At 35.9% G+C, this 27,340-nt stretch overlaps 2 protein-coding genes across 12 annotated transcripts in view; one reads left to right on the top strand and one right to left on the bottom strand.

Annotated features, from left to right (window-relative positions):
* CEP290 (centrosomal protein 290) overlaps positions 1–7,324 on the bottom strand; it is a 98,202-nt gene extending 90,878 nt beyond the window's left edge. For 2 of the 10 annotated variants that reach the window (XM_044227361.1, XM_044227369.1), the window contains exons 1-6: positions 7,056–7,236; positions 6,360–6,489; positions 6,131–6,208; positions 5,016–5,085; positions 4,709–4,755; positions 1,743–1,886 (exon numbers count right to left, since the gene is read on the bottom strand). In XM_044227361.1, coding sequence (XP_044083296.1) covers positions 1,743–1,886; positions 4,709–4,755; positions 5,016–5,085; positions 6,131–6,208; positions 6,360–6,461 — 441 coding nt within the window. In that variant the 5' untranslated portion in view covers positions 6,462–6,489; positions 7,056–7,236. Of the gene's footprint in view, positions 1–1,742; positions 1,887–4,708; positions 4,756–5,015; positions 5,086–6,130; positions 6,209–6,359; positions 6,490–6,759; positions 6,777–7,041; positions 7,246–7,270 lie in introns of those variants that run through there. The other 8 variants (XM_044227365.1, XM_044227367.1, XM_044227366.1 and 5 more) reach the window with 8 other exon arrangements.
* Positions 7,325–7,494: 170 nt separating this feature from the next.
* Positions 7,495–27,340, top strand: part of TMTC3 (transmembrane O-mannosyltransferase targeting cadherins 3) — a 50,689-nt gene continuing 30,843 nt past the window's right edge. Inside the window, exons 1-4 of one of the 2 annotated variants that reach the window (XM_044228591.1) lie at positions 7,495–7,645; positions 18,110–18,326; positions 22,340–22,558; positions 24,301–24,400. In XM_044228591.1, the coding sequence (XP_044084526.1) occupies positions 18,138–18,326; positions 22,340–22,558; positions 24,301–24,400 (508 nt within the window). In that variant the 5' untranslated portion in view covers positions 7,495–7,645; positions 18,110–18,137. The other variant, XM_044228593.1, reaches the window with a different exon arrangement.

Below are 27,340 nucleotides of genomic sequence, written 5' to 3'. Positions count from 1 at the left end.
ACAGTGGTTTAGAGCATAAACTCACTGGAAAAATTTGGATTCAAATCCTGGTTTTATCACATTGTTTCTGTAACCATGGACAATTACTTATCCCTCCTGTGTCTCAGTTTCCTCATCTGTAGCATGGGGAAATGTTATCTATCTCATACGATAAGTATGAAATGAAGAATAATGAATTAGTCCATATAAAATATCTGGCACATAGTAAGTATTCTACACTAGCTATTTTTACCTATATTTCAGACAAAATGAGTAACTGTAGTTCCCTGAACTCACCACGCCATCTCGTCCCTCCAGATCTTAGCAAACGCTTTGTTTTCAGCCCAGAATGCCCTATCTTTAACCACCATGAATGTATCCCCCATCCCTTTGCCAGACTAACTCCTATTACAGGTCTCAGTTTATAAATTACCTCAAGACTGATTTAGGTATCCCTCCCCAGAATATCCTCTGTATTACATTTATTATTGACAATGAATATAAAAAAAGCAGGGTATCATTGACTTCTGTATTCCTAGAACCTAACAGTTTCTGGCAAGCTATAAATTCTCAGTAAAGTCAATGACTGGTTAAGGGCAAAGAAGAAATTGCCAACAACTCATATTCCATCTCAAGGAATCTAGCAAGTGGAATAGTACAGGGACCATATATTCAAGTTTTCTGCATTTGTACCTATGAAGAAAGATAGCAGTCTAAGAAGAATAGACAAGGTAGTTCTGATTAGCTAAGGTTACATGGTATGAATGAGAAAAAGTTGATTAATGTATGGGCTACACAGAAGAACAGTTCAGAAAACCAACAGTTCAGAAAATCCCTAACAAGCAATTCTATTACTGTATATCACAGTGATTATTAAGAAATCCATAAGTCTGCTATGTTTTATTGGGTCAACTAAACAGACAATCCTCTAAGAACTTATTTCTAACTTTTAGGTCCCATCAATCCATACTTTTTCACCACAAAAATTGTATAGATAAATCACTTTTACAAGAGTCTTCTAAATTATATTAAAAAAAGATATATCAAGAAAAGGCATGTTTTTCCTTACAACTCACTTTATAACAAATTCTTTAAAACAGCAACAACACCTTATAACCATTGACATCTACTAAAAATTTACCACCTCCTATTTCTAAAAGGGCAATGGACAAAATAAAATTATTAGGATATAATAAGACATTGACCTAGAGGACACAAAGGTAGAAAAAGCTTCTGGGAATCAGGGATAGGACAGTTACAACACTTAGGCAGCAGATTTGTATAAGTTTACTGACAGGTGAGGCAAAATAAGAAACATATTGTTTTCTGACAGGAAATAACAAAACCATCTGTGAAAAATTTTTTTTCCTCAAACTAAATTTAAGTGACTACTGCATGAATTATTTTATACATATAATTTTATTATATACATAAAAAGTACTAACTATATTTGTATAAAACATGAAATGTCATACTTTAAAATATACATTGATTTATAAAATGCTGGCATTAACACAACTTCTTAAGAAACTATATTTTTTTACATATAAGTATTTATTGCACAAAGCAAGGTACTTCTGAAAACAAGAAATTTGATTTAAAGATGTGATGGCAACATGAATAGTGATATAAAGCCTTAGCGTTAAGTATACATCAATTCTCACATAAAACATATAAATTGATAGTTATCACTATAAAAAGTATAATCAGGTGTTTTTAGGTAACTCCGTCAGTTAAAATTCACTGAGGAAAGTGTGCCTTACTTGTTCATTAACCTTCTTCTCTTTCTCTAATTCCTTTTCCATGTCCTCCAATTCTCTATCTTTTTGTTCCAACTGTTTTTCAAGTTGGCGAATTTCATCACGTAAAAACCGAGTGTCACGTCCACCTGCAGACTGCTGGGCCATCTTAAAGTAATAAACCAAAAGTATAAATCAATCCCATTATAATCAGAGAATCAACAACAAGTTGACTTCATATTTGTATTACAATCAGCACCAGTTATTTAAAATGTTAGCCTAAGAACCTGTTTTTAAAATTGCTTACTTAAGCTTTAGTCTGCAGACTGACATGCCCTTAAGCTTTTTCTGAGCCACCCACATCTAGGAATTGAATGTTGATCGCTCAGCACAAGCCACAGACACCAGACTAAACTGCACAGGCAGAGAACACAGGCAATGAACTACCAAGCCTTGTCTTCAGCATCAGAACTCTGAAACCGGGCTGCAAATTAGCAGGGATTCCACCCAGTCATTGACTGCTGGTGCCTTTTTTTTTTTTTTTAACATTTTTACTTATTTATTTGAGAGAGAGCGTGAGTGAGAGAGAGAGAGGGAGAGAGAACCTGAAACAGACTCTGCACTAAGCACAGAGCCCAACACAAGGCTTGATCCCACAGCCACAAGATGATGACCTAAGCCAAAACCAAGAGCTGGACATTCAACTGACTGAGCCACCCAGGGAACCTGACCTCTGGTGCTCTTTACCTGCCCCTTTCCTCATAGTCTATTTAAATCAGTGCTGTCCAACAGGACTTTCTAGGATAATGGAAATGTTCCTGCACGTCTGAATACTATAGCCACTATCTACAAGTAGTTTTGAGCACTTGAAATGTGGCTACTGCAAGTAGAGAACTGAATTTTTAATTTTTTTGTAATGAATTTAAGTGTAAATAACCACAAGTGATTATTGCTACTGTACTGGATGGCTCAGGCTAAGATTACCTTGATAATCTTGTGCCAGACTGGGGTACCTGGCAGGTTCAGTAGGTAGAGCATTCAACTCTTGATCTCAGGGTCATGAGTTTGAGTCTCATGTTGAGGGCAGACTTTAATTAAAAAAAAAAAAATCTTCTGGCAGATTAAATCCATTTCACTTCATATTCCTGTTATTTGGGGTCATGGTCCAAAATAAGTCCTTTATTATCTACCTGTCTCCTATTCATGTCTTTACCATACAGCTGTTACTTCTACATATTAAGTAGATTTTTCTTACTCTTTTCCTCCTTCAGAAAACTTTCCTTTGTGCTCTTAAAAATCTTTCGAGATAAATTAATATTTTACACTCTTAGCTCTTTTACTGAATCATGGTCTCCATCTCCCCTCCTTAGCTGCAATTTGGTTTCCTTAGTATACTAAATCCTTTAGAACTCTTTTAATTGGGAGATGCTCATTCTTTCACATCCCAAGAACTCATAGGCAAGAGAAGGTGCTGATTTACTTCAACCTGCATCTTCTAGGCTATCATTCCTCTACCACCTTGTGAAAACTCCAGCTGCTATGAATTCCACATGACATCCAGCTATCCAATCCCTACCTGCTCATGGCAGCAGCAAACTACTAACTTCCTCTCAACTGAGAATTCTTGGCACATGGCTCATAGTGTTCCACCAAAAGCCCCTTAAGCAGTTTCCACATCCATAGAACTTTCATTCTAGTCTCTTTTTACATGCTTCTTGAATTCACTATAACCTCCCACTCTCAATGCCCACATCAGAACCTTGTCCCAGCAGAAACATTTTCTCATTATTCCTTAGTATACCTGCCCTCTGACCTCACAGGACCCTCTGATTCCTTGACTCCTCCCTCTCCTATCATTCAAGTCTTGATTTAACCTTTCAGCTGAGATTTCATAATAATCACTTATCACTTCAACCACTTTCTTACCAATATCTCCCACTGCCCTGTCCTTCTATTCTACAGTAGCTGCCTGGATAAACACTAACAGAATCAATCCAACTTCATAATTCATTTGTAAGTATATATTGAGAATGGTTGATATTTTTCTAAAAGATAGATATACAGTACAGAATAAAAAATAACTCACCCTAGTTCATAGAGTTAGTAAGTGAAAGAATCAGGATTTATTCAAATTGTCTGAGTCTAGATCCCTCAATCTCCAGCTCATTCCCCACTATATTTCAAGCTTAAGCTTTGTTCAACTTCCTTCAACTTTGACTACACATCTTCCACTCTTATTTTTGGCAAATGGGCCTTCCCTCTAACCTTTCAACTTCCAGGTTCTACATAAAAGCTTCTGCGCACATCCGTATTTCCTACTACAAAGGAAGAAGGTCTTTTCTCCTCTTAAAGGCTAATTCATTTGTATTACTTTCCTTCCCACATTCTCCGGAATGTCAATGTATTCAGTTCCTTAACAATGTATTCATATTTTGGGTCTTAGCTTTCTCAAAAGCTACTTCTTCTACCATATCTTTCCATCACTATTCCTCAAATTCCCATGTGCTTCCACTACAGCTCAGTTACTAGTTATCTTCTGTATACCTCTCTAGAATCTAAGCTTCAGGTTACTGAATGTTCTTTTGTTTTTTTAGATTTACTTTTTTTTTAATATTTAGATTTATTATTTTTTATATTTATTTATTTGACAGAGAGACAAAGAGAGAACACCAGCAGGGGGAGCAGCATGAGGAGGGGAAGGAAGAAGTAGGCTCCTGGCTGAGGTCATGGAGCTCGGTCCCTGAGCCAAAGGCAGCTGTTTAACCTACTGAGCCACCTAGGTACCCCTCCTGAATGTTTTTATTTTGTTCACAATTGGATGCTCAATCCTAAGAATTTATATAACATGTAAAATATATGTTGAACAAACAACTAATTAGGAACACAGTATCATTCTTGTGATTTTTCCAAGCAATAATAAAAAAATTTGAAAACAGTAATTCAACATAATAAAATTAACAAGTGCACCCTAGTAATACAAAAGGACATACCTCCAGTTCATTTTCCAGTTTCATTACTTTAGTTTTTAATTGGTTTTCTATTTAAAAAAAAAAGTTTCAGTTAGATTTACCTCAAAACAAATTTTTAAATAAACTTCAAAGTACTAAAATTGTTATTTTTAAAGATTCAATCATGATTATAATAAGGTAATGTAAGAAAAAATAACTTTTATACCTCATCCATCAAACAAGGGTTCTAGAAATGTCTTTCAAAATAAAGTGAGTATATAAATATTATGGAGTATACTAAACAGAATCCCCTATTTAACATCATGATAAACTTTTCTAGGGCCTTTACCAAATTTTGCTTGTTCTTCTCCAGCTTTTTCAACTTCCTCCAAAGCTAGCTCTACTTCTTGAGCTTTCATCTAAACATAAAAAGAAACATTATTTCAATATGCCTTTATATAAGCATTGAAAATGAGGATTTTTATTTTCATTTGCTTTCCCAGTATTTAGTGCATTCAATCCCTGGGATATGGAGACTTTCATAAGTATTTGTTGAATGAATAGATGATATTCTTACTTAAGGATATAATTCCTAGATTCCTAACAGCTTGAAATATCTTTGATTCCTCTTTTTCCTTCTGTTTTATATCCAGTAGTGTAACTTTTCCCTTTGTGTTGTTTTCTACTATTTTTTTCTATTACATTTGTCTTTATTTTAGTCCATAATTTTATATCTAACCTTCTTCACAATGTTATGTCTAAATAGCTTCAATTTCTTTCAGTTTGTTTATTAACATGTCTATTTTAGCCTTGTTGAGCTATAGTTTAACCTAGTTTAGCCATACTTTTGTATTTACCAACTGCGGCTCAAAAACCTCTAATGGATCCTCATTGCTGATAGCGTAAAATACACCTGTAATACCCTTGACAGCCCACTGCAAGCTATACCCAATATTTGTTTCCTCTATAATCTATTAACAATTTTCTGCACCTGTCTCCTCAACTGTAATGAATAAGCATATTTTCTCCTCCAAGTTTTATTTAAGGTGATTTCCAGCTTTAGAAGCTTTCTAAAATTTACCACTGATTTTCATTTACCTAAAATTACTCATCAGTCTTTGGCCCTTCTCTCACCTAAACCTTTTCCCCTCCCAGTAAATCCCTATACAACTTTTCACATTTTTCATTCTGACTTAGGATTATGTTAACATAATTACAAAAGACCTCGCTATGTTATTGTTAAAAATACCCATTCTGTTTCTCTTAAACATTCTTTTAGGAACTTCAGAGCAGAAACCAGCAATGTTTTGCACACTAAAATTTTCAATCCACACTGGAAGAGATCTCATTTTTGAGTGATTTTGATATTACAAAATATTTTCGTAAAGATTAACTTATTTAAGAACAGTTCCTTAAACGTCCTCTAATAGTCAAAACCATTATTAAAACCTACTGTATACAAACCTTCATTAGTGATTGAGTAATTCTGAAAAGGTGTATCACATTTTCTTGACTTTCAGTTTTTAGCTCACTTATTTCCACCTAAGTAAAAAGAAAAGCAACTATGTTTTATAATCCTTGGGCAAAATATAAAAACTCTTCCAATCGTAACATTCGTTGACTTCAGGAACAACTTAGATTAATAATAGTTGTGTGTAAATATATGTGTGCGTATTGTTTATCAATTAAGCACCTTGGATAAGGAAATCAATAAATTATCTGCCAATTCTTCTTGACGAGGCAGGTCATCTGGGTCAACTTTTATTATTTCTTTCCAGTTTATATTAGGTGGCATCTTGAAATCGTTCACTGTGCTTTACTTTCTGTAACAAAACAGGTGGGTATTAGCATTTTCAAGGTAAACAGTGTTACTATTTTTATAGATTACATCATTATAACTCTCTATGGTGTTAGCAAAGAGTTAAGGCTCTTTGTGTAACAGGTAAGTGGGCAAAATAGCCTTGATCAAAATTATAGCAGCTGGCACAAAACAACAAAGACTGAACCAGCTGAATAAACTATGACGGATTCTCTCATACAACTCATCTAGGTCAGAACTAAGATTCTGAGCCCCCTTCTCCACGCCCCCTTACCACCGAGGCGCGCGAACATCTAAAAGGTGCCAAACGCGGGGGTACTTGGAAGGCTGAAAATGAACCCTGATTCGGTGAAGCAGGAACTGGGAGTAAAAAGAAAAGGTTTGGGGGGAAAAAACGACTGAAATGAGAGCAGGTAGGCCGGGGAAACCGGGGCTGAAGACGGGGAAGGCAGACGGATGCGGACCAAAGACCGAGGATTGCGGAAAATAGGCTGTTACATTCGGGCCCTGAGGCTTAAAGAACCTGCTTGGGAAGCAACTGGCTGCTCCTGCTCACCAAGATCCACCCACCAAATCGAGCCTGGCAACCAGCAGAGGCCCCTGATGTGCCGCACGGACCAAGGTCAGCCCCGCTGCCACGCCTGACCGCTCCCCACCGTGGTTCCGCCCGGACTCTGGATCCCGCCAACAGCTCCCGTGCAGGCAAGAGCGGCGCGGCTGCTAGGCGACACCATTCCCTACCCAGCCAAGGACGGCACAAGGCCCCGGATGCGAGGGAAGCCTACATTTCACGACCTTGGGTGATGCTTTGCGTTTAGATTCTCCTGCAGCGTCCCTCGGACTCTCTGTTAAAGACGGGGAGAAAGCGAGGGATAAGGACTCCAAATCCCAGAGTGCAGTTCTGTCTGGAGTCTTTTGCATGCTGGGAACTGAAGTCTATGAGAAGTGGAGGGAGGCCGTTCCCGGCGTGCAATGCGGGAGGCTGCGACGGTACCGGGGTGGTGGGGGGACGACCCAGAGGCGGGAGACGCAGTGGCTGAGGCGCGTCTGCGCCGGTGACCTGAATGAGGTAGACCATGACTGTGCCTTTGGTGGCGTCACCAGCTGGGCCGCTTTTCCTGGGATTTCTCTAAGCCATCTGCTGGTGGAACCGCTCCCAGGTGAGGTCGGGCTGTGGGTCAGCGACGGGGGAGGAGTTGAGGGGAGCGGTCCCGGCTTAATGAAGCTCTTGCTGTTGGCGCGGGAGGACTCGGTCCAGGTCTGAAGAGGTGAGAAGACCCCCTTTTCTTGGGCGTTTGCACACGTTCTTACAGCTGCCCTCTGTAAGAAGAAAAAGAAAGTTTTAGTTCTGTGCTCTCAGAATCGACTCCGTACAGAGTGGGGCCGCACGGCCACGATCGTGGTTTCGGGGTGAGTGAAGAATTGAGAAGAGGACATATTCTCTTCTGCCCGCCTTACCTGTAGCGCCATAGCCTTCGCGGATTGGAGGACTTGAAGATCGAAGAACTGGACTACAGTGGAGGTTCTAGAAAGGAGTGGTTAGAATTTGCCCAACCTAGTGCTGGGGTGGAGAGACAAGGGGCCTCAGTACTCACCAGCCTAGATGCTGTCACTTCCTTGGTTACCGAGGATGCCCTCCTATGAAAGCGTTTCTCAGGTGTTTTCAGTTCTTTCGGTCAAGTTTTGTTCATCCCGCTGTGCTTAGACATTCATGAATTTGATACACTACTAGACACCTTTGTTAAGACGCTGTCGGCTTGAAATCTAAATGACATTTTCAACTGCGAAACCAGTGCCTCCTTTTTTTTTTTTTAAAGACTTTTTCTTACCTAGAATTGATAGAAGTTTTCCTTTTGAAAATATGGTTTCTTTCCAAACCAAGTATTTGGGTAAAACAAAAAAGAAAAGGTACTGATTTAGTGAGCTACATTTTAAAGACATTCATCAGATGTGTAGGAATGATAATTTTGTTGCATCCTTTACTGAGATTATATGCCACATACCGTTCATTATTTTTTTAACCATGCTGACATTACATCCCCAGAACTTATTTGTCTTGTAACTCTTAAGTTGGTACCTTTTGACCAGTCTCTTCTTTGTTTCTGTGAATTTTGGGGGGTGTTCTGTTTTGTTTTTGTTTTTTAGATTCTGCCTGGGAGATACATATAGTACTTGTGTTTTTCTGTCTGGTACTTAGCATAATGCTCCCAAGATCCATCCATGTTGTCCCAGATGGCAAGATTTCGTTCTTTTCATGGTTGAATCATCCATTGTATGTACCACATTTTCTTTACTCATTTGTCAATGGCCACTTAAATTATTTCCATGTCTCGGCTACTGTACATAGGTATGCAGTGGATGCGGGGGTGCAGATATCTCATGCACATAGTGATTTCGTTTTCTTTGGATATATACCCAGAGATAGAATTGCTGGATACTATGATAGTTCTGTTTTTAATTTTGAGTAATTTCTGTAACTGCTTTCCATAGTGCCTACATTAGTTTCCATTCCCACCAGCAGTGCACAAGAGTTCCCTTTGCTCCCCCGCCTCGCTAACCCTTGTTATCTCTTGTCTTTTCCATGACAGTAAACTGACAGGTGTGTGGTGATCCCTCCTGGTTCTGATTCACATTTCCCTGATTAGTGATGTTGAGCACCTTCTCATGTAACTGTTGGCCATTTGTATGTCTTTGGAAGAAGTTCCTCTCTCTGTTTTTAAATCAAATTATTTCCTTTTTTGCTGTTGAGTTGTATGAGTTCCTTAAATATTTTGGATATTAACCCCTTATCAGATATATGATTTGCAGGTATTTTCTCCCTCCTATAGGTTGTCTTTTCATTTTGATGATAGTTTCCTTTGTTGGGCAAAAGCTTTTTAGTTTACATACTACCACTTGTTTATGTTTGCTTTTTGTGTTTGCTTTTGGTTCCAAATCCAGAAAGTCATTCTCAGTGAGCACGTGGCTCTCCAGTTTTTCTAGCACCATTTATTAGACTCTCCTTTCTTCATTGTATATTCTTGGTATTTGGTCTGTTTTGTTCCATTAACCTGTGTGTTTTATGCAAATGCCATTCTCTTATGATTACTATAACTTTGTCACTCTATCATTTAATCTTCATAACAGTCCAGTGAAGTGGGTGCCTGTATCATCCTTATTTTCCAACCAAGTTGTAAAACTGAGTCTTAGAGAGGTTAAGTACTGTGCTAAAACTTAAATGATGTGATTGAAAATGGATTTTTCAGGCTGGAGGACATTCTGTTTAATGCCATACTGCCTCTTCAGGCATGGTAAGAACCAACATCTGTGAAGTGCTTGTTCTTCAGCCTTGCTGTCTATAGTAAATGTCATATTCTAATGATGAAATTTTGTTTACTTAGGAATTTGAGTTAGGTATTTTTCATGTTCAGTTTTTAATTCATAATTTAGCAAGGGAAGGAAGACATGAGATCTAATTTCTCTCATCACATGAGTCATATGCTAAAAACTTCATGTTTATTTTTGTCATAGGAATCTGTTTTTACTGCAGCACCTTGTTTTTCTTGGTTTTCCTTTGTTATAACTATCCTATATATTCATTTACTAGTTTTTTTTTGTCTGTATTGATCTTTACTACCCTTACTTCCCCTCACCCTGTTGTTCATATTTATATTCCCAGCAACTCAAGGTACCTGGTGTAATGATGAATTTTATTTTCATTTTTCAGAAGGGGAAATAGATTCAGAGAAGCTAAGTTATTTCCTAATAATTAATGAATCTCATTTGTAACCCAGATCTCAATTACAGTCCTGACTTAAATTTCAGTCTTTTACTTATTCTAACAGTATTTTTGAGCTTTTACACTGTGCTAGTGTTGGTTCATAACCTCCTTGGGAGCTTCCCAGATAAAATCGGAAACTGGCTACTGAATGTGGAGGGCAGAGAGACCAAAGAAATGGGAAGGCCACTCCAGCTTGGTAGGTGGCAGTTTCACTAAGCAAAGGGGTCTTGCCTAGGAGGCTTGTCTTTGACAGCCAGAAGAATAATGGATCCCTGTACCCACCACACAAATCTTAAAAGTTTATGTAGAAAGAGGCCTTAACTGGGTTTAGTCAAGTGTATTATGCAGTGTTCTCAACACCATATCATTATCTCAAGGCTATGTGGTTGCAGCAGCCTTGGGAAGCAGAAAAAGCAAACAGAACCACATTCCAAGGGGAGGGAATAAGGAGACTCAGATCACCTGGGTCCAGTTTATAGATCAACTGGCATTCTTTTCAGTGACCTGCCCCAACAGCTATATGGGGGGGATACAACAGGACACAAGTTTGCGGTGGTCTAGGTCCTAGTGCATTGTGGTAAGTTTGTACCTAACTGTGAATCAAGAAATTTAATCCAAGTTCTAGTTCAAACAGTCACTATGTAATTTTGAGGAAAGTTGCTAAAACTCGCTATTACTTTTCATCAGATTTTCTGCATCAGTCAGTTTTCACCAAGAGAAGAGATTTATGTGATAATTTTGTAAGTGAGCTTATTAAAGGAACACTTGCCTGGACCTGCCTTCTTTCTTCTTCCTGGTTTTATGAGCAGTTTTATCTGACCAAAATCATCTCACAAGAAAGGCTTCCCTTTTATAATTACTACCTTTATTCCCTATATCAGGCAACTTATTTTATTTAAATGTTACTTCCATTCCCTTTTTAGCTGCCTTATAGAGAAAATGAATGGTAACTTATTTTTCCAGCATCTGTAATAAAACATGGCCATGAGAAATTTAGTATCCACTGTGTGTAATAAATGTTTTGTTTTATTTGTTCTCCTGGAGAGGATTCAGTGTGCAACAAGCAGATACTTGTCTTTTGACAGCAGACTGGAAAGATTACGAGGAACAAGCGTGAATGCAGCCTTCACAAACTTTATGTGCTTTAAAAAAGTCATGAAATATAGATTATTCTACTGAAGAAGATAACATCATGAAATTATTTTATGGAGAAAACTTTACTTTCCAGGGTAGATAGTCCCAGATTCATACAAAAGTTTCCTATAGGTTTATTTTTTTCCACAATTATACTGTTGGATTTTTAGGAAAAGGGGTTCATGGTACAGTTTTGCTGAAGGAAGTATATTAAGTTTTGTATCTCTGTGTTGTAGCTCTTAAGTGGTCTTCTGTTGCATTTAGTTTGTTTGTGTGTATATAGTGACATGCCATTGTTGTAAGTAAACACAAATCAGTCGCATTCACTCAGACTATGAGCCTAAGTTGAATATGTTTATGTGGCTAGAAGAAGTACTGGAATTTGCCTTAGTCTACTCATATTGCTTTAACAGAATACTCTGTACTAGGTGGTTTATAAAAACAGGAATTTATTTCTCACAGTTCTAGAGACTACAGAGTACCAAGATCAAGGCATGAGCATTTTCAGTGTCTGATGAGGGCCCACTTCCAGGTTCATGGGTAGTGTCTTTACTGTTTCCTCACACGGCAGTGTTCATATCGCTCTAACAAAATACCCTATATTAGGTGTTTTATAAAAGGAGGAATTTATTTCTCATAGTTTTGGAGACTAGAAAGTACTAAGATCAAGGCATGAGCATTTTCAGTGTCTCATGAGGGCCCACTTCCTGGTTAATGGATAGTGTTTTTACTATTTCCTCACATGGCAGAAGAGACAAAAGATCTCTCTCACGCCTCTTTGGTAAGGGCACTAATCTCATTTGTGAAGACCCATCCTCATGACCTAATCACCTTTCAAAAGCCCCACCTTCAAATACCACATTGAACATTAGGATTTAACATGAATTTTAGGAGTACACAAACATATACTCTGTACCATTCCCACAGCTAACATTTAATACTGATGTGGTACATTGTTATAGTAGTGGCCCCCAGTGAATCATGCCTCCCTCTATATATTCCCTCTCTATATATCCTCCCTCTCTATATTCCTTTACGTAAACCTTTCTGTTTCCCTTAACTTCTACCCTTACAAGTAGTTCTTTTGGGCAGAACCTAAAATGACTCCATAGCTGAGCTCATGACATCCATGAGAACTACTAGCTGTCATTCCCTTTCTCCCGTAATATGCTCCCTTGGAGATTCTTCAAAAATTCTACGATCTTAGCCCTTGTATAACCTCTCTTTCAGTGACTATGGTTTAACCTTGCTTCATTGCGGTGGGGGGGGGGGGAGATACACACACACACACACACACACACACACACACGTACGTATATATTTATATGCCTTAAGTAACGATGTGAGATGAGTTTGTGCACTGGGACTTGCCCCCCTTCTCTCCTGAAATCACCATTTAAGGAAGTTTAGGTTAACCTACTAGAAGATATGACCATACATAGCAGAAACTAGCTTTCCAACCTAAGACCTCTACACTTTAGCAATTTTTATTTAAATTCTAACTAGTTAACATACAGTGCAATGTTGGTTTCAGGAGTAGAATTCAGTGATTCATCATTTACATACAATACCCAGTGTTCATGGTATCAAGAGCCTTCTTTAATACCCAGGACCCATCTAGTCTATGCGATACCCACCTCCCTTCATCACCCCTCAGATCTAAGAGTCTCTTATGGTTTTTCCCTCTCTTTCTTTTTTCCCCCTTCTCATATGTTCATTTGTTTTGTTTCTTAAGTTCTGTGTATGGGTGAGATCATGCAGTATTTGTCTGTCTTTGACTGACTTATTTTATTTTACTTCATATAATACACTTTACCTCCATATACATGGTTGCAAATGGCAAGATTTCATTCTTTGAAGGGTTTTTTATCCCCCTTTATTTATCCTTTCTTTTGTTAATGTGGTGTATCACCTCTATTGATTTGTGAATATTGAACCATTCCTGCAGCTCAGGAATAAATCCCATGCAATTGTGAGTAATTCTTTTAACATACTGTTGAGTTCAGTTTGCTGGTATCTTGTAGAGAATTTTTGCATCCATGTTCATCAGAGATATTGGCCTGTAATTCTCCTTTTTAGTGGAGACCCCCTACACTTTAGATTTCCTGCTTTAATCAAGCAAGATAACTCTAAGCAATAGAGGCACAACCAGCAACAGTAATATATATGTGTAGTTACATATTTGTATATGTATATATATACACCTACATATACTTGTGTGTATGTATCAAATAAAGATATTTATATCAAGGAATGGACTTTAAAAATTATGGGGCTGGTAAATTCAGAATTTGTAGAGTTTGTAGATGTAGAGTAGGCTGGAAAAGTGGAAACTCTCCAGCAAGATCTGATGCTGCAGTCTTGAGGTAGAATTTTTTTTTTAGGGAAACTTCAGTATTGCTCTGAAGGTAATTCAACTGATTAGATGAGATCCATCCACATTATGGAATATAATCTTTATTTAAAGTCATTGGATTGTAAACGTTAACCACATCTACAAAATACTTTCATACCAACACCTTGATTAGTATTTGATACTACTCTCGCCTAGCCAAGTTGACACATAAAGCTAACCATAACGGTACTCATCATGAATAGTAAGCATTTTATAATGCCATTTACTTGATGAATAGCATTTCACTGGTAAACCCACGTGATGCTCCTTAAACCCCTCACCCATACCAAGTTTGTAGAATTTTAAAGATAACCCAAGGGAGTTTAATGATGAAACAAAGGGAGTGAGCTAGTTCTAGTGCATGCTTGTGAACTCAGTTGTGGAATCATCTGAGGTCCTGCCCCCAAAGCTACCTGTGGGAGTAGAGGATGGAAGTAGGGGTCATGATTGTAAATAGATCTCACTGAATAAAAGCTGGTTATCACGTTTCCAAGGAGGGACTAAGGGTCTTCCTTCTAATGAAGGAAGTTGAAATAGAAATAAAAGGAACTTGAGGTGATGATTCCCAGTAGTATGGGGTTTTGTACCATACATGTCAAGTAAGCATTTTTGTTTTCCTTTCTTTCACCATTTTTCTCTAATGTTGTAGTGTTCAAAAACTATGTTTAACAAGAATGTAAGGTACTCTCATATCTAAAGAAGGAAGAGTAGAACCCCATTCCATGACAAGAGGCTTCTTATTTGCAGTGATCCAGAGCTTGGAGCAGAGGACAATCTCCAAAGTTAAATCAAGTTGAGAGTTTTGATTATTATGTTGGAATTGAGTGTTTCAGTTACTGAATGAACTGCATTGCAACTTAATGTGACTGTATAACTCTTCATTAACTATTTAGAAATCCTGGGAACTAAGTTTCTTAAAGTTGCATTTTATAAACTTAGGTTTTTTTAAACCTTTAAATTCAACCTAAAAAAAAAAAAAAACCCTTATTTTATAAACTTACCCTTTTTCTCTATAACAACTCAAATTGAAAGGACTAAGTGCCTTAGTTAGTTTGTTTCAAAGTTGGTCAGGGCATCTGGGTGGCACAGTCAGTTAGGCATCCAAGTCTTGGTTTCCACTCAGGTTGTGATCTCAGGGTTATGGGATCAAGCCTGATGTGGAGTCTGCTTGGGATTCTCTCTCTCCCCGCTCTACCCCTCTGCCTCCCCACCCCCTACACGTGCGCACATGCTCTCTTTCTCTAAAATAAACAAATATGTCTTAAAAAAAAACCACTTGTTTAAATTCCCTTAATTTAAAATTGTATTTATAGGGGCACCTGAGTGGCTCAATCGCTTAAGCATCTACCTTCAGCCAAGGTTATGATTCTGGAGTCCCAGGGGTTGAGTTCCATTTGGGCTCCCTGCTCAGAGGGAAGTCTGCTTCTCACTCTCCCCCAGTCCCCTTTACTGCCCCTTGCTCATGCTCTCTTTCTCTTCAGTAAGGGGATGATATCTTTAAAAAGTTATATTTACAATTTGAATGTATTCATTTGTATTCAAGGACTTCAGATATCTGACTTAAAAAGTGAAACTTTCTCAATACTTAAAACAATTTGTATAAACTAGTAAATTAAGCTTAAAACTATAGCAACTCCCAAGTCCTTACAAAATTCCAATAATATTTGTAAATTTGGCTAAATTATTATACTTTTCAACTAAAAAGTCTAAATCCACAAATTGCATGGTTTATAATTTTTTACAAATACATCTGTTCCTTTTTCTTGAGATTCTTGTCACCAGTTTTGAGATTGTTGCTGGCAGTGATGCAAAAAAACTTTTTAGCTTTACCCCTTAAGCTTAAGATGCACTTTCCTGAGCTCTGTTGAATCACCACTAAACTTTTGTTTTTGGAGCTTCCAAAATCCAATGGTCTTTATCCTTGAGAATTTATTTATTTTCATTTTTATTTATTTATTTTATTATTTTTTTGCTTTTTGCTTTTTAGTACCTTGATTGTCATTTTAGTCTGTGATTGAGAAGTGAGGCAAATGCCTATTCAGTATCTCCAGTCTTTAAACAACTGCCACTAATTTTTTCTGGGATAAGGTGCAGGTTCATATTCTTTAGAGATGATAAATCAGTTCTGGATTCAGATAAACTCTTAGATCATTTTTCTCTTACTAAAAACTATTCAAAAGGTACAGCTTACTTCCTTTTGTAATTTCTAAGATTGGATTTTGCATTTCTTTAAGTATTATATTCTAAGGTTTTCCTATCTGATTCTAAACGTACTTTAATACTTTCTTATAGGCTTTTGTGTGTCTGTATATAAGTCTTTCACCTGATTTTAAGTCTCTCTGCCCTCCCTACTGTATTCTCCTCTCATCTAGCAAGAACTCCTATAGATATATATTAGGTCTTAGATCTTCTGGCTCTTTAATTAGTTTCTTCTTGCTCCTGTAATAGATTACCACAAATAAAGTGACTTAACACAAATTTATTATTTTATAATTATGTAGGTGCAAAATAGGTTTCCCTAGACTAAAATTGAGAGTCAGTAGGCTGTGGTCACTGTAGAGGCTCTAATGAAGAATGTGTTCCTTTGGTTTTTCCAGCTTTTGGAAGCCACCATCATTCCCTGCCTTGTGGTCCCAGCCTGCCATCACATCACTCCCATCTCTCCTTTCCTGACTCTCCTGCCTCCCTCTTTAACTTCTAAGGTCTCTTGTCTTGAATTGTCCCACCCAGATAATGAAGATATAATCCCCTCATCTCAAAACCCTCAATTTATTTTTTAATAGTTTTTTAAATAAAGATTTTATTTATTTGTCAGAGAGAGAGAGGAGCGAGAGTGAGCACAAGCAGACAGAGTGGCAGGCAGAGGCAGAGGGAGAAGCGGGCTCCCTGCCGATCAAGGAGCCCCATGTGGTACTCGATCCGAGGATGCTGGGATCATGACCTGAGCCGAAGGCAGCCGCTTAACCAACTGAGCCACCCAGGTGTCCCTCAAAACCCTCAATTTAATCACATGTTGTAATGTCTCTTTTGCCATGTAAAGTAACATTATCACAGATTCAGGGGATTTGGTGGTAAATGGTTTTGGTGGGCCACAATTCTGCCTTCCACAGATAATGCTAAAATGATACTAATGACACTACTCAAGCTGGAAAAGTGTATCATTGGCTTGTATCATTGGTACTCCCAAGAGTACCCTCCAATCTTATTTTTATTATACGGCTCATTCTTCAGTATTGTCCAGTTAACACAGCTTCTTTTACTCCAAACCATTCTCTTAAATTCTTTCTAAAGCAGTGACTTAATTATGAATTGTCATGTATGAAGCCTGTTCTCTAGATTAAAATCATTTGTTGTAATGAGAAATGCACTGATTTAGATCTGGGTTTTAAGCTCATTGCTAAGCAGATAACATACATCAATCAAATAAATCAGTGTGAAAAAATAGGGAGACAATAGTTAAATGGCTAGTATACAGTTAGCTTAGGCTTAAAATGCCTTTAAACACATTTAAGATATATTTAAAAGGCTCGAACCAAATTAAACAGGGCTGCAGACTAACAGTTTGGATGCCTAATTTAGTTAATAGTTGATCCTCAGGTATATAAGGTACTAAAATATAAGCTTCGTCTACATTTCAGAAAATCCATGTTCAGTATCTTTTATTTCTTTTTTTTCTAACAAAAATTTATTTACTGGAGTATACCATACTCGGTTTTTTGTTTTGTTTTGTTTTGTTTTGTTTTTTAAAGATTTTATTTATTTATTTGACAGACAGAGATCACAAGTAGGCAGAGAAGCAGCCAGAGAGAGGGGAGGAAGCAGGCTCCCCACTGAGCAGAGAGCCCGACTCAGTGATCCATCCCAGGACCCTGGGATCATGACCAGAACTGAAGGCAGAAGCTTTAACTGGCTGAGCCACCCAGGCACCCCCCATACTAGGTTTTTAAAGTGTGTGTGTGTGTGTATGTGTGTGTGTGTGTGTATATATGTGTGTGTGTGTGTGTGTGTGTGTTTCCCTGAATAACCTGACCTGTGACAATTGATAAGGAGTGACTGTCTTGTTAGCTGGAGAGGCAAGTCCAGAGATTAAATGGTGTGATAAAGATTCTAATAGAAATATGAAATACATGAAGGAGCAATTTTGTTTTAAGTTAGGAATTTGGAGAGGTGGTTAGCTAATGCTTTTCAGAGGTGGATGAAATTTGAGCTGAGCTTTGAAGAATTCTCTGGGAGAATTAACATTCACTATTTTACTTATCTTTTGATGAAAATTTTATTTAGATGAAGAAACAATGATGCTTATTTCATCTTATCTTCATGATTTTTCCCCCCCAGATTTTGTCCACAAGTGCTTGTGGAAAAGATGGCTGATATTAACCTCAAAGAAATAACCTTAATAGTAGGTGTGGTTACTGCCTGCTATTGGAACAGCCTGTTTTGTGGTTTTGTTTTTGATGATGTTTCAGCAATACTGGATAATAAAGACCTGCATCCATCTACACCTTTAAAAACTTTATTTCAGAATGACTTCTGGGGAACTCCTATGTCTGAGGTAAGTAGTTATTTATCGCTTATATGCATCTTAGATTTTAAAATATTCTAAGTTTATTACTCCTGATTTATCAACATTGTCTTCATAGTACTTGTGAATTTGTTTCCCTAAAATGTATATGTTAGATAGGAAGTAGATGTGATTTTCTTCTTCTTCTTCTTCTTTTTTTTTTTTTTTTAAGATTTTATTTTTTATTTATTTGACAGAGAGTTCACAAGTAGGCAGAGTGGTAGGCAGAGAGAAGGGAAGCAGGCTCCCCGCTGAGCAGAGAGCCCGATGTGGGGCTCAATCCCAGGACCCTGGGATCATGACCTGAGCCAAAGGCAGAGATGTTAACCCACTGAGCCACCCAGGCGCCCCCGTGTGATTGTCTTCTTTAAAGCAGTACGTGATTCTTTCCTTGGTTGTGTACCTTGGTTTAATCTTTTTAGAAACAACATACGTGTGTGAAAACCAAATGTGTTAGGATAGTAATAAGTGTAAACAAATCTATTTCTTGCTAATTTTTTTTCATCAATCAGTCAAAAGAGATGACCACTTATTATATATTTAACCATCTAAAAATATGTGACTTCAGTATAAATAGATTAGACTTTAAAGGTAAAGATACTGAGTTTTTTCCTGCAGAAAATTTTAAATTTGTGTCATATCTGTTACCTAATAGTTATTTTAATTTTATATTGAGAATCCAATAGTTTAGTTCATTTTTTTTATGAAGATATATTTATTTTGTCAGTATATTTATCTTGAAGGTCACTATTAAACTTTTGGGAATTAAACTTTTGTCATTTTGGGATCCCATAGATTGGATCCTACTGTTATATTACATAATAGTTGTATGAAATTGGTGTGACTATCGCTTTTAGATGGCAAGATGTATGAAAAATATGATCTATAAAAGAATAATACCTCGAGGATAAATAAATGAATTAATTTATAGTACCTGGTGCATAGTTGAACTGTAACATACAACAGTCTTTCATAGTTTGTCAGTTGTCATTCATGGTCCCTTTCCAATTCTTTAAATATGGAAGCTTCTCAAGAATGGGAACGAAGTCTGTCATTCCTCTAGTCACAAGCACCTAAGTATTTTTCCTTGTTAAATAAGCAGACTTTATTTTCTTGTAACCTTCCTCTTCTCACCCAATTCTAGCCTTTAAAAGAAATGAATATTTGATGATTCTGTATTATAAGATACATTATGTTCTAGGCAGTTTCTTTCCTTCTACCCTTGCATTTTTTTTCCCTAATGAGCCTTAGAAAAATGTATCCATTTCCCCAACTTAAGCTAGTATCTGTAGTGATTTTAATCATGACATTGAGATTTTAACTGAAAGATTAGCTGACCAGGTTAAGGGTCTCATGAAAGTTATCATACCAGGGTGTCAGTGGCTATGTTTTGTGACATCCTCAGCTTTACAGATTGAAAATTTGATTTTGTTCAGAGGACCTGTAAGTGGACAGATTAAGAAAAATACTCATAATAAATACTCATAATAAATGAATGAACAAATTTGAATAATAGTATATGGTGGAGATTGTTGCTTACTCCTTTTTTATGAGGGGCATATTCTCTTTCTGTAGGGAAATGTGCCATTACTCTTTTTTTTTTTTTTTTTTTAAGATTTTATTTATTTATTTGACAGAGAGAGGGAACACAAGCAGGGAGAGTGGAAGAAGGAGATGGCAGACTTCCCACTGAACAAGGAGCCCATTGCAGGGCTCCCTGGGATTGTGACCAGACCCAAAGGCAAAAACTTAACAACTGAGCCATCCAGGCATGCCCCAAGGAAGAATTATTCTGAGTAGTATTTAGGTATTACAGGTTTTCTTGACCAGCCTGGAATTAGCACATTCAGAGATCTAATGGTTGGTATCATCAAGTAATGATAGCCTGGAAGACTATCTGTGAGTGCCCAAACCTTCATAAGGATTTTTGTACCAGTGTAGATCTTAAAGACACCTTTTGGGCTTTGGACATACTCGTGAGCTGTACGAATACTGGCATATTAGGGATATTTGGAGTCCTCTGGGCCTCTTAGTGTTTAGATTATCTCTTTAGTAAACCCATTCTTGGATAAGTAATACTCTTGTTTTTGAATGGTTCATTGGATTATAAGTCTAGCTACAAATTAGAATCTGCCTGGGGCTCTTAAAAAGTATTACTAAGGCTCTGCTCAAATTTGTTATAGTTATCTCAGAATGGGATGTGGACATCAGTTTTTTTGTCTTGTTATTTTTGTGTGTGTTTGCTTTTTTATTTTTCTTGTGGGATTTGAGGGGTAGGGAGGAGTAAAGGATTAGACTTTTTCTGTTTATCCAAATAATTCTCTGGCGCAGCCAGGGTTGAGAACTACTTAGCTGTAATGAGACTTCTCTTCCAGCATTTGGCTTATGAAATATCTTTGTTAAGGTAAATTTTGCAAATATCCCATTTCACTTTGTTTTACCATCACTAGATGGAGATTCACATTAATAGGAGACTATTAGCCTATTCATTGTATTCACGCTTATGTTTCTATTGCCACCTAATACTATGAGTAATTTTTTTCTTTAATATACCTGAATTTAATAATGATCTATATTGTTTTGTTTGTAACAGAACTAGCTATTTTACTATATTTTCACAGAGTAGTATACTGTACACCGATGACTTTTTATCACAAAGGAGGCTTAGATTACTAATGTATTGTGTGAATAATTAATTATGTTAATAATTTAATTTTTAATTGGCCATTGGCTGTGATTGTACATCTAATTGACCTAACAAAACATTTTTGCATATTGCAATTAAAAATAACCTGTTCCCTGCACTTTTGGACTTCATCCTTTTGACTGGCAAATATGTCCCACTGGAACTTTAGTAACCTTTCAGGCACTCAAAAGGTTTCTAGGCCTTTTTTAACTTTTATATACACATCATGGCAGCTCAGTATAATGCCTTAAAAATAATTTTGTATAGCTTAGCTAAATCAAATGATGTACAAAAATTAAACAGCAAAGAGCATTCTAGTTAACATCACTCATGGTGTTTGTAGTCCATACAGAGATATTAAAATGTTCCTGTCTTCAAATTGAGAAATGTTTGTTCCTCATGGTTCCTAATGTTCCCTAGTAGGGATAAACAGGCTTAAGTCAACACTTGTAATATCAGAGTTATAACAAAATATGGTAAGGAGTATGAGAGCAAAGAAGGTGAGTGTGAATACCCTTACATAAAATTAAAAAAAAAATAACTAGGCTATTTTATGTGTTTTTATCCTGTGTATTTTATTCTTAAATCTGGTTTGATTTTTGTCTTATGGTAAAAATATTTCTGGTTAAATGAAACTTCTAACTGGTAAAGAAATTCAGCAGCTTCACCTAAAATTTGATTTATTGCCAGGAATACTACCATAACAAAGGTATCTATTCTTTTATTCTAAGAAAGTTTTTGTTCTTGTGTTATTTTGTGTGTAGTATTTGGAGATTTTTTTGGTTTAATATATTCAGGCTTACATATTATGAAGGTATTTTTCATAAAACAATTAAATAGTACTTTTCTGAGTCTTCACTATTAAAACTGACCTGGTAAACATTTTGTTCTTTTATTTCCTTTTGAGAATTTGGGCAGCAGTTACATAAATGCTTGTATTAGTAATAGATTGGAAAAGGAAAGGAGGCTTTGGAGAGAATCCTGTGTTCTAATTTGATCAATGCTACTATTGTCTTGCTTTATTTTTGTTTAAATTTTTTGTATTGAAGAGGAATTAATAGTCATATGTTCTTCCTCTACTGTTAATGGGATGGGATATTTGCAAAAGGAGGAAATTGCCTTTGTTTTGGGACTGAGAAAATAGGAAAACACATTATAAAACTATCTTTTAGGTTTGTGTTATCCTTGGGACATTTCTTTACTTTATTGCTATATCTCAGCCAAACGTAGATTGTTTTAATAGTAAATGCAAGGATTAGTTTATGTGCCGTGAAGGACCATCCTACTTTAATGATGATTGTTTTTTTTTTCCTTTTAGGAAAGAAGCCACAAGTCTTACCGTCCCTTAACAGTGTTGACATTTCGCTTAAATTATCTGTTTAGTGAACTGAAACCAATGTCATATCATCTCCTAAATATGATTTTTCATGCTGTGGTTAGTGTGATATTTCTTAAAGTCTGCAAACTTTTTCTGGACAACAGGAGTAGTATGATTGCTTCTTTACTTTTTGCAGTGCACCCAATACACACAGAAGCAGTAAGTAAAACTGTAAATCAGTATTCTTTTCTTCTTCTTCTTTTTTTTTTTTTTTTTAAACAAAGCTGACATAGTGACTATAATGGTACGTTTTTAAGAAAAAAATTTAACCATGGCCTTAATTAAAATATTTGAAGATTTTTGAATTGGTATAAGTCTTAACTTTCTAGTGTAGAGTCTAACTTCCTACTACATAAAATTTTTAAATTAATTAATTTATTTTTAAGATTTTATTTATTTATTAGAAAGAGAGCACACAAGCAGGGGAGCCCACAGGCAAAGGGAGAGGGGGAAGCAGGTTCCCACTTAGCAGAGAGCCCAATGTGGGGCTCGATCCCAGGACCCTGGAATCATGACCTGAGCTGAAGGCAGGCACTTAACTGACTAAACCACCCAGATGCCTCTAAAATTTTTAAATTTAAAACAAATTTTGAAACATAAACATTTGTTATTTAAGGATGTAAGATGTAACTGCTCAAGATGAATAATGTGAAGTATAAATGAACATAGTCCTTTGCTAATTGCTTTTTTATGAATATAGATTTAAAATATTTGTCAACTTTGCAGTGTGTTTCAAAGGACAGAAAGTAATAAAACAAATTTAAGTAAAAAATGAGAATGTATGTAAATATATGGCGAAATATATGTAAACATTATAACTGATGAAAATAATCAGTACTTTCATGCTGTCTGATGCCACATGTTTTAAAATTGTGAACTCTTAGCTGTACCAGTATGTCTGTCAGCCCCTACCTACCAAGACGTATTACAACTTTTTCTTGATAACCTTGTAGCCACAAAATTGCCTCTCATCAGAGCAAAAAGGACTGTTTATTGCTTTGTTATAGGCTTTCAGTTGTAAGCAAAAGTATGTTTAACCTCTGTTGTACTTGAATGGGTCTGTGTGTATTGGAAGGGATTTGTGTATCTCTCTCACTGTCTTGAAACTTTTTATGTCTAGTTGAATGAACATTTTTCCACGCATTTACAAAAATGATAGGTGGTTTTAAATTCTACAGTGAGTTCAGAATAAAGGAAAGGGTTTGAGCGTTTTATATTTAAAATTTTAGAATTAAAAAAAGGACTTTTATTTATTTGAGAAACAGAACACAAGCAGCCGGAGGGCAGGGAGCCCTGTGTGGGTCTTGATCCCCAAGACCCTGAGATCATGACCTGAACTAGAGTCGACTCTTAACTGGCCGAGCCACCCAGTAACCCCAAAAAAGAACTTATTTAAAGTTTATTGTCTTGAGTTTACACATTTACTATGAGATAGAACTTACTGAATTTATGAGTATTTTTATATTTTAAGAATACTTGTATTTTAAGAAAATATGTAAGGTCTTGGGTTTTTTTTTTTTTAATTAAGAACTATTCTAGATGCTATACTAATATTTAAGATGTTTCTGTTGAGGGAAGCTGGGTAAATAGTATGCAGGACTTCTCTGTATCTATTTTTGTAACTTCCTGTGAGTCTATAATTATTTCAAAATAGTAATCAAAAAACTATTGTAGAGTCACTGGTAAATTTATTTTTATGGAAGTTATACAAATTCACCACATGAGGGCACTCAGAGAATGTCTAAGAAACTGTAATGTGTTCTTTAAAAATTACGGCAATTTTATTTTTATTTTTATTTTATTTATTTATTTTTATTTTATTTATGCTGTTATTATATATGGTAGTTAAATTTTGAAGAGAGTCTTCATTAATATGAACTACCCTCCCTTTTCCATTTTAGGTAACAGGTGTTGTAGGAAGAGCAGAACTTTTGTCCTCTATCTTTTTTCTAGCTGCATTTTTGTCATATACCAGATCAAAAGGACCAGATAATTCCATAGGTGAGTGTCTAACATTTAATTTTTTTCTCTATATCTATAAAACTTGATCAAGTAATGTTTATTTACTCTGTTTCTTATAAAAATGTATGCCACACTTGGGTTTATCTTTATATATTGTACTACTTCAGCATGTATGGACATATGAACATGATATGCAACATTATCAGTATTAAAAATTTTTTGCATGTAGTTTATACTTCATTATAACTAAGAGATTCTGTATGTTTTAACTTAAAAATGATACCCTAGAATATAGGAGTTTCAGAGTCATTCTTAGTTCCATGTGCTGTAATCTATAAATGGTACAACTACTAATACTTAAGTTGTCTTTCTATAATAACACCTGTGAAGGCTGTGGATTGTATTGTTTAGGTAAAGTTGAAAGCTTATTAGAATATAACTTTCATTATGTGTTGATCATAGTTCAGCTACTTATTGAGTCCCTACCGTGTGGCCCACCCTGAAAAAATGCTTTGTACAAATTAGGTTATTAATCTTGCAAATTGCCAGCTATTAGCAGAAAACAAGCTCCAGGCAATAAAAATGGCTTTTTACAAGTGTGGGAACACTTGTAAACTCATGAAAGAGTTTACGTGATGGTAACCTATATTTGGTTCATCTTAAAATTTAACTTTGAGTTTTTTCCCTACATTTCTGGACAATTTTCTCACTATAGACCCAAAGTACTGATGATAAGGAGCCTAATTTTGTATTAATGTAAACTAAGGCTCAAGAAATAAGTGATTTAGCCAAACACTTATAGTGTCTTCTTAGATTTGCAATATGGGTACATTTCTGTCTCCATTTCCTAGAATGGTTCCTTATATACAGTAAGGGTTCATTATATATGTATTTAGCAAATGACCAAGTGAACAATTAAATAATTCTGATTAAAAAGATGCTGACCCTGCTTTTGAACCTCTCTCTATCCTCTTAGCTTCCATAATACTTCATATTCCACATTATGTAATTTTACACTTGAGACAATAGTTTTGTTATCATCTTTGTATTCACTGTTTTCTAATGTATATTGTCCTTTGCAGGTTTTTTCAATTTGTAATTATTTGATTACTTTAAATTCTAGGCTATTAATGATCCATCCATAACCCCCTTCTTTTTTTTAAAGCATGATCTACCTGAGGGCCTTTGTTCCTTTCTGTTAGCTTGGGTTTCTACCCAAATGTCATCTGTACACCACTCATCTTCCCCATTCCCTTCTGTTTCCTTTCACCTTCTATTTTTCTTCATAACACACATCATTTGACAAATACATCTTTACTTTTTTGACTGTTATCCCTCCCCACAAAATGTAGCAGTTAACTCGGAATAATGGTCTGAATATGTGATTGCTGGAGGTTTATATCTTTACACATGTAAAATCAGTTTAGAAGCTTATTTTTTGAAGTTGGAATGGATTTTAATTATTTAAATTGAATCTATACTTACACATGTATCTATTTTTAAGTATTGTTAATGTATTTAGCTGGGAGACTTGTTTTGGACAAAATCACACATGGTAACTTTAACCACAGAGAGCTGTTTATAAGATCAAAGTTTTTGTTCACACAGTAATACAGCCACCAAAACTTGAAGAGCTAAAGTGACTGGTTTCAATAAAGCTCTTGCCTTTATTAGAGCTATTAGTTGCTAAGATTGAATCCAACATTGCATAAGGCATCTGTTTGCTCTCTCTGTCTTGGAATGTCATTACAAACTAGTAAGAAGCTCTGAATTTAATGTCAGAAGAACCAGGTTAAAGTCATGATTTCTTTATTGTGCATGACTATTTTTTAGACCTCCAAAATTATTTCCTCATCTTAAAAATGGGTGTGATTATATCTGCCCTCATATCCCATTGGTATAATCTACTACTTTCGTTGTTTTGATGGTTTCGATCTAACTAGAATATAAGGGTTTTTTGTTTTCGTTTTTGTTTTTGAGGAAAGGAATACTATTATACAGAGTATCTCCAATAGTGTTTCAAAGTTTTTTGAGTTGTTTAGCTTTAAGTAATTTAATCTAGAGAGTATTTTAAAGTTAAAAGCAATTTTAAAAATAAATGAATTTCTGTATTAAACCGAATGAGAAAAGAAAATATATTAGATTCATAGATTTTTTTTTAATTTATACCTGGGATTAATTGAGTTTTTACTTTGATTAATGTTCTTAATAAATAAACCTAAGGTCACACAATCATACTATAATATATCCTTTAAACTGGAAAAGAATTAGAGATTATATTTTCCAGTAGGTAAACGAACTCAGAAAAGTTGCCCAAAGTCACAAAGCAAGCTAGTAGTAGATCCAGAATTACTCTCACAATTAATTCTTCTGTAATCAAATTACTGTTCTACTAGTAGATGTTTGCTTAAAGTTGATAAAGTAGGTTTTCTGTTTAAATAGAACTTAAAAATATTCTATTGCAAATTTTTTTTTTTTAAGATTTTATTTATTTATTTGACAGACAGAGATCACAAGCAGGCAGACAGGCAGGCAGAGAGAGGGAGAGGGGGAAGCAGGCTCCCTGCAGAGCAGAGAGCCCGATGCGGGACTCGATCCCAGGACCCTGAGATCATGACCTGAGCCGAAGGCAGCGGCTTAACCCACTGAGCCACCCAGGCGCCCCTCTATTGCAAATTTTTTAAAAGAATAATAAATTCTTACCATGAACCTGTTTCAGTTTTTATACTTTTTTTTTTTTTTTTTTAGTAGATGTTAGTCTACTTTGCCCAGTAGTTTTCAGTTTCGGGTTTTTAATTAAACATACAGATGTCTGTGTAATAAAGTATTTGTCTTCATTACAAACTGATAGTTCATTAATTACTTCATTAGTCACAACACTCCAGCCTATGAGTTTCTCTTCTCCACAAAAAATTTTAGTACAAGTTATATGTCTTGATGTTTTGTTTTCAGTATGTAAAGGAAAAATCACTTAAAACA

This window comes from Neovison vison, chromosome 12 (genome assembly GCF_020171115.1).
Source record: "Neovison vison isolate M4711 chromosome 12, ASM_NN_V1, whole genome shotgun sequence".
NCBI classification, from domain to species: domain Eukaryota; kingdom Metazoa; phylum Chordata; class Mammalia; order Carnivora; family Mustelidae; genus Neogale; species Neogale vison.
This window is presented reverse-complemented; position numbering and strand designations above follow the sequence as displayed.